The following is a 16,306-nucleotide window of genomic DNA, read 5'->3' on the forward strand; positions in this document are numbered from 1 at the left end:
TAACGCCGGCAGCTAGCCGAAAACTAAGCCCTGCCGGCCCCGAGTTAAAACTTAAACTTCCCCAAAACAAAACAATAAACTGCTAAAATCCTTTCTAGCCCCGCCTCCTGCAGCGGCGTTAATGTTTGCCCAGCCTGCCTGCCGGCTTTTTATGATTTAAGATTTAACTTTCTGCCCTCGATGCGTGCCAATGACACAATAAAAGTTGCCACAGGCAACTTCCCCGGCGGCGGGCTAGGAATCCTTGAAACGAGCCACCAGCACGCAGGTCCTGAGGTCCCGAGTCCTAGACGCCAACGCACCTTGCCATCCCCGTCTGCCTTGGGCCATAGAACGGGTGAGGCTGGGGAGCGGGGTCTGGGTGGCTTTTCGGGGGATAATCGAGAGCACAGGCAAAACTTGCCTGAGAGAGGAAAAACAAAGGGAAAGTGCGGTGGCAGCCTCCGAAAGGGCGACTTAGGGATACCTTTTTCTCTAATCTACTTTTGAATGCAAAGGCATGTAATATTTTAGATAAAAGTATTTTAAAGTGCCTACCTTTGACACACAAAAACACTTCTTAAGTAATGTTCTAATGTACGACTTACAAGAAAATGTAATATTATTTATACCTAAAGTATAGCAATACAAAGTTTAAATTAATTTTTTGTTGATATCATATCTCTCTTTCTATTACTATTTAACTAAAAAGTCATATAAGATAACATTATAAAACAAAGAGACATTGCAAACTATATTTCTATTATTTAGGGCCACTATGACTACTTCTTAAGGAACTTCTTCACCAACTGAACAAACAGTCGACTACTTTCCCAGCTTCTCCTCAAGGTCCTTAAAGAAGTGCGTGAGGCGGACTCGTTCAATGACTTTGGCCTGGTCTCCGCTGTGTGTATCTCTTATTATTTTTGTTTTGGCCGACTGGGTTATGGGCTTGCTCGGTCCTCTTGGCATTCTGGGTCTCCTGGCTTCGGGCCTCCAGCCTCCTTAGCCCAGTGTCAATGGCACTCGCGAATCGAGGCTGTTCTGCCCCCTGTCCCGTCCTCCTCCACTTTTCGGCGGCCCCGTGCTGTGCCATATTTTTAGCCTACTTTGCGGCGCTGACCCCGCCGACACGCGGGGGCGCCCAAGTATATTTAGAGGTCAATTATCTCAGCCGGGGCAACGGCAATGGCCAGGCAATCCATCACTGGCCAACGCCCGTGCGTATGGAGTGCTCTCCAGTGGGCGGCTGCCCACTCACCTTCCCCTAATGATGAGTAATTTGGGCTGATTTCAGTCGCTGGGCCACGGGGGCTATTAAAGATGCCTAAAGTAGCCGGCTGATTTAATCGCAGCCTTTATTTTTTGGAGAGCTGGGGAGGGACGTTCGAATGGGTTATTCAACTTTTGATTAATGACGGCGCATGCATGACAAATGGCTGACGCGCACTGCACTTGTAATTGTTTCGGCCCGCCATCTCCGCCAGTCATTCAATTAACTAAATTTACAGCTCGTACCCCGGCATCTTAGTCATGCATTGGGGCGCTCTCGGCTCCCGGCTCCTGGCTCCCAATTAAAACCCGTCCGATTTCCCAGAAGCGGCGGCGGACTTTGCCCAAAAACCCCTGCCAAGGGACCGCAATTAGCCGCAGTTAACACGGGCAATTAGGGCTGCCAGTCGGCAGTTCGTGAAATCATGTCAATGCCTCGCACTTATCGCTAATCAGCGGCTGGCTGGCCAACATGAAAATGGCGAAAAGAGGAAAAGCCCGGCGATAGGAATCGAAAGAAATGCACCGCATATTGGGGCGATCCGCCGCAGTGCTGGTCTCAATTTGTTTGCTCACGAAAGTCGGCTAGCAATTTGACCCCGACATGGTAAACTTGGAAATGGGCACACGAGGCTATATCTCTGTGGCTCCGCTGTCCTTGCCACATGCGAGTGGGGTGGTTGGCTGGGGTTTTGGGGTTTTGGGGTGGTGTGCCAGTTTTTGACATTTTTCCCTGGCCCCAGTGTTCAATGCCAGCGTACCAGGAAAACCAGAGAACAGCGGGTAGTTGAAGGCACCACTTTAACTGGCTTTTCCCCTGAAAATATACATCCCCTTGATTTGATTTCACATAGAAACAACTTTTAGCACAAATTTTAATTAAATTCGTACCTTTTCTCTCTTTTTAGGTGAGTGCCATGGAGTATATTAGCCCGAAAACCAGGCAAACTGTAAGTTAACTTTTAAACCGCTTTCGCATGCCCAAAGCTACAATAACAGAAACAAAAAGCCGGCTAAAAAATTGGTAGGTATACATGCAGAGAGGGGGGCTCACAAAGTTTGCCGTAAAAAAGAAACCATTGAACGGCTAACGAACGAAAATCGACCCATTGAGCGGGCCAAAAAGGCAATTTAAGCGCCTTTGTGCACATCGCGTATACGCCGCGTCTGCAGGGCCAGACTTTTGAGTCCAGCCAGTTGGCCAGTTGAAGTTGGCCAGGAGTTGTGGTGCAGGTCCCCAGTCATTACGGGAGTTATTCCCTGCTGCCTTGTGGCCATGTCCAGCAGTTGTCAACTTGTCAATGCAAATGTTTCGGCGGATATTCTTTCTGTCGGCGTTGAATTTCCATTAAATTTCGCTGCTCGATGGCGGCGATAGATTGCATTTGACCGATAGATTTCGCATCGAATCGGGTCGCTCTGGGGGTTCCCCAGCCCGTGCTATTGTGTGGGGAACCTGACTCCCCATGAAACGCATTCAGCCATCGCACCACCGAATTATGACAACTCCGGCTGGCTCCTCGGGGTCACGAACCCGCCTGGGCTATCCAATTACAATTGCTCAACATGGGAAAGCCGCAAAAATAAAACAGATGGGGGCGGGCTGAGGAAACTCAACCGCAAGCAAATTGAATTAATTAAGAAGCGTGTATTATGTTACCAGAAGGAAGGGGCAAGCGGATGATAAAGCCAAATTAATCAGGAGAAAGGAGGGAAAACGCTAAGCTCAGGTCACAATTGAAGCCCGCTAAGCCGGGCAGAATGATTAAAATGATTTAAGCTGCCAAATCGCTGGAGCAATATTTGCTTTTCCCTTTTTCCCCGAGACTGAGGAACCTCCTGCACAACTTTAAGTTTCGGGGTTATTGTTCGAGTCAATAGCAGAGGATAAGAGGTGAGAGAAGGAGAATTCTAATTAAAAATCTTCCGGCATTTGGCTTTCTATCTAAACAGGAAGCTGGCAAGGAAAGTCCCGGAGGCGGAGCTCGGGCGACACTTTCGCCCGACTCCTTGCTGCACAATGAAAAGTCCTTCGAACTGGGTCAGGCAAGAAATTAAAAAGCCACCCCGGAGTCTGGGGGAAGACAAAAGGAAAAGTCGAGGGGCAAAAACTTCAGCTTAAAGCTGCTGCCGCCGCTATCACTCGCAATTAGAAGCGTTGACACTTGCTAAGTTCTGCAGCAGGCCGGGCGGGAAAAGCGGAAAGTTCAGTGGGTTATCGGGAGTGCTGGAGTGCTGCTCCCTGGCAAGTTGGATGGGAGCATCTGGGGGCGAGTGAGGGCTGCAAATTGAATATTTAAATCCCGCTCTCGAATCCTTGCACGCCGCAAATTGAAAAGGGTTCTGCACCCCGCACACATGCCGCATAAAATATGCAAGGAAAATAGAATGGAAACAAAATTATGTTTAATGCAGCGTTTTGCTATGTTTTTCTGTAATTCCCCCCCTTTTTGGGACACAGAAATTGCTTTCAAATTTGCTTACATTTTTTATTTTTCCAACTCCACTCTGCTGTTTTTCCCGTCTTATTTTCCCGGCCTGCGTGCGTGTTCAATTTGCAAGTGCAATGGAAGTGAAATTGAAATTCACCCCGCCTGCGGCTGTTTCTGTCTCTGTTTCTATCTCAATTCCTGTCTCTTTCTGCGCCCCTCCATCTGTCTCTTTCAGCGAGTGAAGTTCGGTTTTTGGTTTCTACTTTGTTGCGGCTGTTGTCGCTGTTTATGCAACCTGCAATTGGCAATTGGATTTGCGACTCTTGCACAATTTCCAGTCTAAATCAAAACTTTGGAGCAGCAGCTGCCTGGGGGCTCGGAGCTGAGATAGTACCGCTCGTACATAAATAATCACCGGGGTCCAAAGTTTATCCTTCGATTCGAAGGCTGGAACATCTGGAGCCCGGGCTAAGAAAGTGTGCCAAGTCCGCAATTCGGTTCGAAGGACTTTGACAGCCTTCGGCATTTGCCTAAGTCTGTATTAACCCATTTTTGGTCTGCTCTGCCTCGGCGCGGATTAGGACTCCAACATGTTGCACACGCCGCACGGATGCGAAAGCCAACTGCCTCCGCTTTCGGCACTCCACACTCGAAAGCCGATTGCCGCCATGTCTAATTTGCTGGCCATAAGCGGCTTACCAACTCCTGCCGCCCCACGCCCCTTTTGGCCGTACTAAAACGGCATTTTAAACACACAAGCTTCTCAGACCTTCCCCCGCCCATTTTTCTCCGGCCTAAACGACAGCGACAACTTTTGAGTGGCGCATAATACCTGAAAAGTAATGTGACCCCCCGAAAACCGACCAATATCGGCTGCCCTTGGGGAAATGATAGACACACACCGACCCGAAAGGCCTGGCAAAAACTGCCTTTTGGTCCCAACCAAGTTGATTATACTCCCTATATATGGTATACCTTTTTTTCTGGTCATTTCGAGTGTTCTTCTGCCGGTTTGCGCAGTTTTTTTGTTGTCAGCCTGCCGCTTCTGCTCGAAAATTATTAGATGGACATTTTTCCGGCACGTGCCCCTCCAGCCATCGAGTGTTTTTCGTCTGCCAGGGCTATTTGACGAGGCGATTGCCTTCGGGGGCAAATTGAAATGTGCCTCGGGAGACACAAATCGCTCCTCGCAGGGCCTGAAATATGAGTCCGCCGTTGAGGAAACACGCGACACGCTCGCTTTAAATTGAGATACTTTCCCATTTACATGGATCTTGGAGTCGCCAACTGCAGCATAAGATGGCGGATACCAGATACAAGAAGCCATCGCCGGAGGCACATAAGCCGTGCTCCATTTCGCCGTGCATCTCGAGTGGCGTACATAGAGTCGAACACGCTTGACCTGGTTTAGTTCTGCATCCCCGACTCAAATGGCAAGTGGCAAACGGCGAATGGCAGGGTTTTCCCCGCTTTCCCATCCATTTCCCCCTCTGTGCGGCATACATAAGTTGCGGCAAGTACAGTTACTGCCATGTATGTATGCTCGCAGGCCTTGATGCCCCATTGTTGCTGGCATCGTTTTGTTTCGGCAGCCCGGCAGTGCAATTTCGCAAGGTCACCCAGGCGCAAGCAACCCCCTCTTCATGTACATATGTATCTGATGCTCTGTGACCCAGTTACTGGGACCCCTGGCTTACTGCGCCTGCATTCCGGCCGAGAGTTTCTGGGTCAGCCATGGCATCGCAGTACAGTTTAAGCCGGACACAAGCGCAGCTTCCACTCGGCCAAATGACAGCCAGTCGGGCCAAATGAAAATAGATGAGCTTCTGCCCCATATATATGGTTCAATTACACCGAAGGAAAATATATAATGCTGTAAATTTTAGGGGTTTTAATGGAGAAGGCTAAAAGGATAATGCCTTGACACCCTTTAAATAAAATGTGTTGCCCATGAAATACATTCAATTTATGAACATATGAATTTTAAAGATACACACAAAAATCTTATTAAATTTAGCAAAGCCAGAATTTATAATCAAATCCCAGGGAAAAGTGAAGTTTGCCGATAAATGATATTTACTCTCAGTGTTGAGAGTAAGTGTAACTTTTTTTATAATAGTTAGTAGTTACTTAATTTTTAATAAAAGTATAACAATTTAAAATTTTTTAATTCAAATTTGTCCTTTTTATAAAATATATATTTATTTTTTATCAAATATATATAAAAATCCATTTTTTTTTAATTTAGAAAATGTAAAATTAAAAATTAAAGTAGATGGATGGCTGAAGAGCCCAAGTGATTCCTTCTCTGTACCTTCCAACACGAATTCAGGTAAACTTGACGAAGGTACAGTCGATCCGAGTGGTAAGCTTTGGCCTGTCACAAAGGTTGACACATCCCCCATAAGCCAATTACTTTCTACGACCGACGTCCAGTGTTCCTGGCCCTGCTTCTACTGGCCACTGGCCACTGGCCACTATCCATCCATATGGCAACCACACATCTTGTTAAAGTCCGTGTTGATTAGGGCCGTTTGCAGAGGCGAAGGGAAAGAGCTCCTCCTCCCGTGGTACAACCCATTCAAGCTCCATTTGGCAATTACCGCAGCAATAAAAGTCAACGGCGAGTGCAGCCAGCCACACATTTTATTAGCAGCCCTTGTACAATTTACGTGTGTCAAATAATAATTTCGTTGTCCTGGCCGCTTATCTTCGGGCCGAGTGAAAATCCCCTTTCAGCTGGAGCTGTTGAAAATTTACATTTTACAATTTACGAAAATTTTTATGTCATAATTGGATTCTGTGGGCCCATTGTGCTGCCTTCTCCTGCCGGAGAGATGTGACAATGAACAGTGATAACGGATGGTGAAAGTGGCAGGGAAAGGGCGGCTTAAAGTCGGGGTGCGGCGGCCCTTTCGCCCATTAACTGGGCCCGAGGACGCCGGTCTTGTAACTCGAGCGTTTCCCCCGATAAGGACTTTAATGCCCCGAGGGTGTCCTGCTCTACGCTGTGGTAAATTGAGCGTGGCACATGTAGTAAATATATATACCACAGCGGAGTAAATCGAGATGGGCAGGAAGTGGGACTCATTGCCACTTCCTGCTGCGTCCAGTAACTAAATCAATTGCAAGGGGTCCCCAAATTTATGGCTTCAAGGAGCTAGTGTTGCATACTCTCAGGCTGTCCTGCAATTTCCCAAGGCATTTTCCTGTTTACTGCATTTCATTTGATCTAATTTGGCGCACAAATTTCAGCCAGCCAAGTGGGTTTCATTTTTGGCAACATGTTTCCCCTCAAACGAACACAAAGTCGCCTTAAGAGCTCCTCGAACTTTTCGCATAAATTTTACACACAAAACGTGTCAGCATCTGCACAGAGAGAAAATATGAATAATTTCTAGGGTCAAATTAGGGGGGTATTAAAATAATTGGCAGAGCCATTCAGGCATTTTTATGCAGAAGGGATGGAGAAAGCTTGGGATATTTATATGAAATCATAATGATGATTGAATTCGTTTAATTTACTTATAAATTCTAGGGCTGATTGAAAAGTATATATGTAACAACAATGCATTTTTAATAGGCAAAGGGATATAGAAAATTATTTATCAGGTAGCCTGTAACGAACATACCATTTCTCTCCGTGCCTTTGTGGGCCGAGCTCAACCCTTGAGCCGCGATATCTAGCCGTTTGGGCCGTGTCAAGAATGAGGCGCTTATTGTGCTTCTGTCTGCCCGCTCAAAATATCAAAATCAACGCCATTGTCATATTTGCTGAATGAGTGAGCACTCAACCTCAATTTCAGCTTCCATCGCTGCCGTTGTCGTTGTCAGCCTTTTTTCCAGCTTTCCCCTGGTTTTTCCCTGCCTTTCCCCCACCCCTCGCCCGCGATTTCCCTGCGGCAATGACAATTTCGCGTGTGTTTGTCACATCAGTTATGCATGTGTGTTTGAGTTTTCATATATTTATGACACTCCACTCCGTCACTGCCTGTAAACGGGAATGCGTATGTGCGTGTGTTTTTATTTAAAGGCAATCAAACTAAGGGCCTAGCCAATTGGCAAGGCCATCAGCCCAGCTCATAATCAACTTTTCACATGCCCCGTGAAGGCTTAAAATCAAATACAAAACAGGAATTACAAAGCCCAAGTATGCAACCCCCAAAACCTAAAGAAAACCAATTTGCTTTGCAACTCGTTACAGAAATAGCATTTCCCGAGTAAATTTACTGTGAGTGGGCGGCCGGGCTGTGGGTTCCACTGATGAGGTTGATAGAGTCAACGAAAAGTTTGCTGAAAGCCTCACCCTTATCCGATGTGACCCAATTTTCTCGCTGCCTGTAGACACGGCGATAAGGCTTTAAAATCAACCGCTCACATGCAAAGCGCTACGAATTCGATTTGCGGTACGAGTGGCATAAAAAATATATCCAAGATATGTGTAGAGCCAATGCAAATTGCAGAAATTGCCAGGACGAAGAAGGAGGAGCACTTGGGGTGGGCTGAAAGAAGAGCTTCCTGAGCCCTGGGGCTCGAGCATAATTTGCGTTGCCTACTTTTGAGGGCGTCGAAATGTAAACGGCGCCGCGAGTGCAATTCGGTTTGCGCCGGGTATTAAGACCTATTACGCAGCGAGCCTTTCAAGTCGGTGTTATGGGCCGCAGGGCCAAAAGACGCCAGATGCCTCTAATGCCCGGCACACATATTTTCGGGGCCATAATGCCTCATTCCCACATCGCCATGAATATGGGCAAATTGTGCTATTTTCGTTCGCCCCAGTGGAGTCAATAATTTATGCCACTGCTATGTTTTCAACATGGCAGGGGGCTTATGTTGGCCTTCCATTGACCCAATTTCGGTAACAGAGGACCCCAAACCATCGGCTCTCTCTCTGGAGCCCTCTCTTACCCTGGTTCTCCTCTCTTTCGCTGTTAGGTCTCTTGCCGCTCTTTTTGGCCTACTTTTCGGCGCAGTAACAGTTAACAGTGGCAACATGGCTCTCAGCGAGTGACGTTTCATGTGGCACGGACAGGGACAAGCTCCCAGAGAGAGAGAGAGAGCGTGAGAGCGGAAGGCACAGGGGCATGGCCACCCCACCCCTTGCGGGAAAAGGAAAACGCGGATGGGGGTTGTTGTATATACTCCACCAGCATATACTGTTGACCCAATTTCGCGGCCGTCCTCCCACAGCTGTTCTGATTTCGGTTTCGATTTCGGTTCGCATTTCCGCCTTGTGTATTTTCGGTCCGACTCTCTGGGGTTTGGGGTTGTTTATGCTGCCCGGAAAATGGGGAAAGCGGGAAGGCGGGACGGCGGCGAACGCCAAGATGAACAGAGAGCGCACGAAAACAGGAAAACTTTTATTTTATTTACCCCACGCACGTATTTGGCCCGACTGGCTGCCTGGGCTGGGTGGGAGAGTTTTCCCGGAAGATGTCAAGTAAATTCTCATTGAACGCCAAGGCGGTGGGAAATTGCATGGCAACGCAGGACTTCCACCGATAACGTCAAATAAATCGATTGCAGTTAGGGGGAGTTATTAAGTCGGCGAAATTAATAAGGATGTGCTGCAAAGCTGATCAACTGTCTTGAGTAAATATGCGCAGGGATTAGCATGAGTACGCCCGCGAGTAAATACTGGAGTACATAAAAAAGGATGGGGAAAGGAGGCTGGAATTCCCCGCCGCAGATTCCCTCTAAGAAGATTCACGTTGGGCCGCAGCCCCACTCACTCACCGGCTATTTATATTTATGTTTTCCCGGACCCGCTGCTTTCCTGCCAAATCAGGACTCAGTGCGGTAGTCATTCGCACTGCTGGACGGGGGTGGCATTTTATTTCCTCATCTGGCCGGAAGGTTTGCCAGCTGGAGTTCTCCCGGCTCGGCTGCCGGCGGAATGGTTTTCTTTCATCAGCAAACGGGCAGCACAGTTTACCCCGGGAGATGGGAGGCCCTCATTAGAGCAGCATAATTAACACGCACCACTACACGTTGGAGGCAAAGGACATAACTCAAGCTGCTTTAATTTACTTTCGCATTCGAGTGACTTGGCAGGTGGCTGGGGATCCAGGATGGGGTACGGCAAATGGAAACACCCTGAATTGATAGCCCAAATGATTTCCAACTCGTTTTGGCATTAATTGAATATAATTGCTGGGCAAATGGTGGGACATCGGCTGGGGAATCGAAAATTACGCATACGCAGCGTTTGACAAACGGGCTGCCGTGCTTATCTGCCGACGGAGCAAAGTCGAGGCATTAATAAACCCCTTTTCAGACATTCAGACATCAGCCATAGTTAAGATGCCAGTCACGCAGGCGACCAACTCCGAGAAACTGCAAATGGCTTGGGCTGGCAAACACTCACACAATATATTCGTACAACACACATCTGGCAACAATGGCGTGTGTATTCGCAGGACCTTATTTATGCGGCAGGATATGCGGCATATCCTGGCCCCAGAAGTCTGGCCTCGAACGAATTACGGCCGCCCACTAATTGCAGCAAGTTAAAACGAAAAGTGTGTAGCCGTTTCCGCTGTTCTCAGTCTGGCAGTTAGGCTACACCGGAAATAAGTGGGGAATCTATTTAATATGGGTTCCTAACTTTATGATCTCTCTGAAACATAATCTGCATTGAATCTTACCCAAGAATATCACAATTATATAAGAGATTATTTTATTAAACTGTCAGTTTCCGCTTTTCTCATTGAAGCAGTTACCTACAACCGGAAATAAGGAGAGAATAAATCTAGTAGTGGTTCCTAACTCTATGATCTCCCTGTTCTATAATGTTTTATCATTTAAACCCTAGCTTATCGCATTAATATAATGGACTATTCAATTAGAAAGGCAATGCCCGCTTTTCTCTTTCCGGAAGTTAACACTACAAAGGAAATAGAGAAATAGTCGCAATGATATAAGTTCCTAACTTTATGAACTATATCAATTATATTTTAGAATATCACATTACTGTGTGAGAATTCCATTAAATTTATCCCAAATTTAAATATTAATGAAATATCTATACGAAGTTATTTTTTCTGTGCACACATTTGTGTAGCTGCGTGCCCACCACGTGCGTCAACAATTTACGCCGCTTAAGTAGCGCAGGATATTTATGCTTATGATTACGTTGCGGTTCGCAGACTCCTCCCTCAAGAATGCCTTTTAAGGCTCTCCCCCCACACATCTCAGATTACACATACGCCGTGTGCGCCCTCCCCGGATCCAGCCCAGAGGGCCAAAGTGCCAGAGCTCGAGAGCACCAACTGCTGCAATCCACGGCGAATAAAGTTCCGCTGGCGAGCTCAAACCACAAAGTTGTAAACAAATCGTTAATCACTTGGGGCACAAGGCCAAAAACGAGAAAGCGAAAGCTGAGTTTTCAATTTGTTCAGCAGTCGCACAAGGACAGCGATTGCGGGCCCAAGGACGCAATCAGTTGTTTGCAGTGCCCCCAAAACTGTGCAGCAGGGGTGTACCATGGGGTACATACCATATGAGGTATGTGTACGGAGCCAGCACATTTAAACTGGGTCAATTGCCGGCGTCGCTGCTGCAGCGCCCTCCTAACCTTCAGCATAAAACGCAGCATAAATGCAGGCGCATAAAAGCGAGCGGCAGCGGGCGATAAGGGCGGCGAAAGCGTGTCAAGGCGAGCGGCAAACGAAGCAAAGCGACCGCAAGGTGACCCAGTAAATAAGGGGGTGGATAGGTGGATGGGTGGTTGGGCGGCTGGGTGGCCGGGTGCAGGAGCAGCTGGCAAGGACGCGGACCGGACCCGGGCTCTGTTATCAGTGCAGGCGGCGTCGAGCGCGGCCAGCTCGTTCGGGCGGCATCGTTTGCCGCTCGGGCGCGAGTCCAAGGACTCTGGAGCTGGCTTTCAGCCAGCCAGCCAGTTGCATTGTCCGCACCCACACAGTCGCACTTGGCACCGGGCCGGCACCGGTTCGCATCGCTCCAGTTCCTGCTGCTGCTCCTGCAATCGCTAGTGAAACCGCAAGTACCATTGCTCCTGCAGCACAGAACCGCGTCGCGTTCGCATCGCCACCATGAATACCATGGCACTCAACTACTATGTGGAGCGCAGTGACTACGAGAGCTATGGCAGCCACAGTCCCTCGGGGGACTGCTCCTCGCGCTCCTCTTCGTCGTCTTCCGAGGACTCCCTGATGCAGCCGTATTCCCGCCAAGTACGCAGGAGATTTCATAACCTCTTGGGGTCGATTTGAATTATTAAAAATCCCCAAAACATTACACATCCAAAAAAAGCTTTATGAGGCTAAAATCCTTAAGAAACCCTATACACTCTTCCATCCTAAAACTACCCTTTACACCCCTTTTTTATCTTATTTTCCTATTAATTGTTTATATAAGATCCTTAATATAATACATGGTTTATATTCCTTAAAAACCCATGTAAACATCTTCCACATCAAACAACCATCTAATACCCCTACTTTCTTTCTCCTTGCCAAGAACGAAGGGGATTCTACCTTAGATCCCTCAAAATTTAAATAGTCCTAAGTTCCCTATCAATAACACCATCTAATAAGCCCGTTCTCTCTTCTCTTTGCAGTCCAAAAAGTTCCGCTGCACTTATCGCGGCTGTCACTATGTGGAGCCCGACCAGAACAAAATCGTTCGTCACATTAGGAAAACACATTTGGGGTAAGTGAGCAAGAACTTGCACTGCTATCAGCGGATTAAGTGGCGAGCAGCAAGTGGGTGGGGCCTTGACTTAGCCACCGACCTTCCTCCCCTCAAAGGGGAGCGGGGGCAGCTCGAAAGTGGAGCACTCGAGCCCAGTAAGCAGGTCACACGAGTACGAGCACGGGTATAGCTACAAAGAGCCCCTCTCCATCACGCAGATTACTTTGCTGTGCGCACCTGCAGGCCAGCTGGTGAAGGTGGGCGTCGGAGGAGCAGGTGGTGCAGTGGTGCAGCGGCGCGCTTTTGAGGCCAAGGTCCGAGTCCAATTCCGATTCCACTCGCCCACACACGATCCGTGCTGAGCTTTGACACTTGCCAATCTCGTTTCCTATGTAAATCGAGGGTTCCACCAATAAAACACTTGCCTTCGCTCTGACATTGTTCTCTCTTCTGCATATATGCGGTATATCTATTCGTATATATAAATGTATATGCTGTATAATTATGTTTGCAGTGTGTGGTGTGTTGTGTGTGTGGAGTGTTTTATTTGTTGCTCTAAAGTACAGTCGGCATACAGGATGCAAGCTGTGTGTATAGGTTGGCTACATATCTAGGGGTATATGCTTATAGGGCGCTCGGGTTGCTGGCAGCGATATAGTAGGATCTATGACGGGATCTGGGTGCGAAACTTAGGACCGAACGAAGGACGAATCGTATGCTGGGGTATATGTATAATCTCTCGGCGCGGGCCGGCCTTTAGTACATGGTATATCGTAACTTAGCACTAGTCCTATGAGCAAATTTCTTACATTTTGGAACGAACTAAACATAAACACGGCCGACAAGTACAAAAATTGAAACTAGCTGGAGGTACACACAATATAATATAATAACACACATAAATAGATACAGTACAATCTGAATTGGTTGGTTTGTTCAAAGCTTTCGGCGAAAACTGCAATTGGCAATCGGCATATTAACTATGAAACTTCCTGAAGCGCTGGCCCGCGTGGGCTAAATATCGGTATTACTTTTCACATACGTTAAAAACACTATTACTATGGGCTAAAATTAGCTTAGGCTTATTAATATGCTGCGTGTTCTAAACAACTACATTAGTCTGCCTTGATTTGTTGATTGTTTGTTTGTTGGTTGCTTGCTGGGATGCTGGGTTCCTCCGGTTCTGGTCCGATCAAGTAAAAGGGTTAAAAAGGTTGGCAGGTCGTTCGAAAAGGAGGTAGAACTGCGGTGCGAAAGGTGTGCAGAACATAAAAGCAGCTGAGTTTCGAGAATAGGGGAAATAATTTACACTTTCAATAAATAACCTAAACATAAACTGTAACAAAACAAGAGTTGACGAAGAAGAACCAATCGTTGGAGTTGAGCGGACTCGGAGCGAGGAGAATTCCCAGTAAGATGTATTGTTATTCGATTCGCGGCCGTCCTAGTGCGGGTGCATGAGTCCGTGGGTGATGTCCATGCCATCGCCCATTCCATTCACGCTGAGCCCGCCATTTAGCATGCTAGAAGCTGTGGGTTAACACAATATGAGTGAAAATGATTGCATATGACTTTGCTGCCCTTACAATTGCGCGATCCTTGCGTGTCCACTTGCGTCCAGTACTGTTCAGATGGACTCTGGGTACTAGTCCCCGGTGGCGCTTGGACCGGCGCCCCCGTGTACCGAAAATACGGATTCTTCAGGTCCAGGGTGTTGCTCGACGAGATCAGCGTGCCCTCGATGTGCAGGTCGATGGTCACGTCGTAAGACTGCCGCCGGTTGGCCTCCAGCAGGACGCGGCCGGTGAGCGTCTGGCCCTGCTTGATAAAGATGGGCATGGGCAGCAGGCAGCGCACCTGGTACCAGTGCGTCAGCGGCGCCGTGGGCGATGTGGAGAGCCACACGTTCTGGCTGCTGCCGCTGAACTCCACGTCGAACCAGAAGGCCAGTCCATGACAAATGCCAGTCTGCAGGATGTGGAACTCCAGCGGGATGTCTGAGGGAGGAGCAGTTAGTCATTGTCTCAGATCAATCTCTGTTCAGTAAGAATGCTCACCAATCAAGTGCAGGTCGTCCTCCTTGTCGTTGAGGAAGTCGCACACGTGGCGCACCGACTTAGCCATGCAGATGCGGATGTCGAAAGTGTCCACGATGGGCTGGCGGAAGTACTCCTTCATGCCCTCCTTGTGCAGCGTGGTCAGATCGACGCCGTGAAAGGCCGACTGGTACCAGAAGTTGGCCTTGTTGTACTGCTCCGAGTACAGCGACTCGTCCGAGAAGGGGGCGATGTGCAGGTCGCCGTGCGTGGGGTACATCTTGCCGTGCGGCTTCAGCCACTTCCTGGCGTGCAGATACGTCTCCAGCATGCGCTCGTTGTACAGCATGTAGCCCATGGGCTCCGATATGATCACGTCCACCTTTTCGGGCAGCTCGATCTCCTCGATCTTGCCCGGTATCACAGAGATCTTGTTCAGCATGTTGTTGGACTCGACCAGCTGCTGGGCGTACTGGGCCATGTTGGAGGCCTCGATGGCGTAGACCTTGGCGGCGCCCGCCTGCACGGCGAAGAACGACAGAATGCCCGAGCCGGCGCCCACGTCCAGAACGATCTTGTCCTGGAAGTCCACCGCATTGCCCAGTATGGCCCGCTGGTAGGTGCTCGTCCGCACGTAGTCCTGCATCATGTTCTGCTGCTGGCTGAGGTAGCCGTAGAACTGGAAGTACTGCGAGGCGGACGACTCCTCGGTGCGCTGGGAGAACACAGACTTGGGCCGCAGGTGCTTCACGTTCTCCACCACCTTGCGGAAGAGCTGCTGGTCCTGGTCGCTGGCGAAGCGCAGGACGAGATTGTCGGCGTCCAGGGAGACGGCATAGCTGCGCCTGCCCATTTGGGCGGCATCCGTGTCGGCGGCTATCATGTACTCCTTGAGCACGTGGCCGTGGTCCTCGTCTGGGCAGGAGATGTACAGCGAGATTAGCAGGGTCAAGGGGGCTATATCGAGGGGCATGCTCACCTGACACCACGCGGAGCACGACTCCCTGGGAGTCGTAGCTGCAGAGCAGCGTGCAGCTGCCCTTGTATTTGTTGGCGAACTCCAGCTTCTGCTCGTCGGCAATTGCGCTGATCACCACGCCGCTGAACTGGCAGTTGCTCAGCGGGGACACGGAGGCGGCGGTGGCCAGTTTGCGGGGCTCCTCGGGTCGCAGGCTGGACATTTTGGCTGGCTTTCCTGGAGGGTTGTTATCGAAGGATCGAAGGTCCTCGGGCTCTCTTTTCCCCTTTAATTGACAATGTAGGCCGTGCTATACACACACACACACAGGCAGACACCGACAGACGCACACACACGCAGGCGGGGAGATGCAGACAGACAGACGCGCAAATTTTTCTCTCGGCGAAATGCGAATTTTCCACCACTCCGGAGAATGCTCGTGAACGGGGCAGCTGGGTGATTGGCGCGCTGGCTTTCGGGCGGCGCTGCTCTGCGACTGGGACGGCTGCTCAAAATCGATCGCTCTTGTTGATTTCGTATTGATTTCACACGGAACGTGCGTATTTTTTGCAAAAAGTAGTGTTCGAGCTGCAGTGTGGCTGTGGCTTAGTTTATCCCCCCTTTACTTTAACAAATATACCAAAAAAGGTCTTACCTGAGGGAGGTATATTATTGGTATTTAGGGGTGGCGCCTCCGCTGTTTAGGGTTTGAGTCCCTGCTGCCTAGTTGGCAACGCGATCGAAAAAGCCAAGAACGGTACTTCGGAGGGATGTTGGGTACATAATCAGTGTACCTAGGTGACAAATAATATTAAAATCGGTTAAGGAGAAAGAGGAGGTGGTGGTACCAAAAAGGGAAAAATATCACTCGTACCCAAGGAAGAGGAAGAACACTTGGCGCCCTAATTTAAAAATTTTGAATTTTTGTGTATTAACTTTTACAAAAAAATGTAATTACTGAGCGTTGTTGCTTT

The 16,306-nt window shown here is 48.7% G+C and overlaps 2 protein-coding genes across 5 annotated transcripts in view; one reads left to right on the top strand and one right to left on the bottom strand.

Moving 5' to 3' along the window:
• LOC108031058 (zinc finger protein 704) overlaps nt 1-16,306 on the top strand; it is a 114,766-nt gene that overhangs the window by 97,025 nt on the left and 1,435 nt on the right. For all 4 annotated transcript variants that reach the window (XM_017104259.3, XM_050888983.1, XM_050888984.1 and 1 more), the window contains exon 5: nt 12,265-12,356. In XM_017104259.3, the coding sequence (XP_016959748.1) occupies nt 12,265-12,356 (92 nt within the window). The remainder of the gene's footprint in view (nt 1-12,264; nt 12,357-16,306) is intronic.
• On the bottom strand, nt 12,765-15,944 carry LOC108031059 (histone-arginine methyltransferase CARMER). The gene is made up of 4 exons (XM_017104265.3): nt 15,354-15,944; nt 14,396-15,289; nt 13,925-14,335; nt 12,765-13,868 (listed from the first exon to the last, which is right to left on the bottom strand). The coding sequence occupies exons 1-4, from the start codon at nt 15,553-15,555 to the stop codon at nt 13,783-13,785; spliced, it is 1,593 nt and encodes a 530-aa protein (XP_016959754.1). The 5' UTR covers nt 15,556-15,944; the 3' UTR covers nt 12,765-13,782.

This window comes from Drosophila biarmipes, chromosome 3R (genome assembly GCF_025231255.1).
Source record: "Drosophila biarmipes strain raj3 chromosome 3R, RU_DBia_V1.1, whole genome shotgun sequence".
Lineage (NCBI taxonomy): Eukaryota > Metazoa > Arthropoda > Insecta > Diptera > Drosophilidae > Drosophila > Drosophila biarmipes.

What these genes read in the sequence shown, in the direction of transcription:
- LOC108031059 (XM_017104265.3), bottom strand. Translation starts at nt 15,555, where the DNA reads ATGTCCAGCCTGCGACCCGAGGAGCCCCGCAAACTGGCCACCGCCGCC. An exon ending in CGTGCTCCGCGTGGTGTCAG is followed by an intron (nt 15,290 to 15,353) that starts GTGAGCATGCCC and finishes TCTCCTGCCCAG; the next exon opens with ACGAGGACCACGGCCACGTG. An exon ending in GGACGACCTGCACTTGATTG is followed by an intron (nt 14,336 to 14,395) that starts GTGAGCATTCTT and finishes CTCCTCCCTCAG; the next exon opens with ACATCCCGCTGGAGTTCCAC.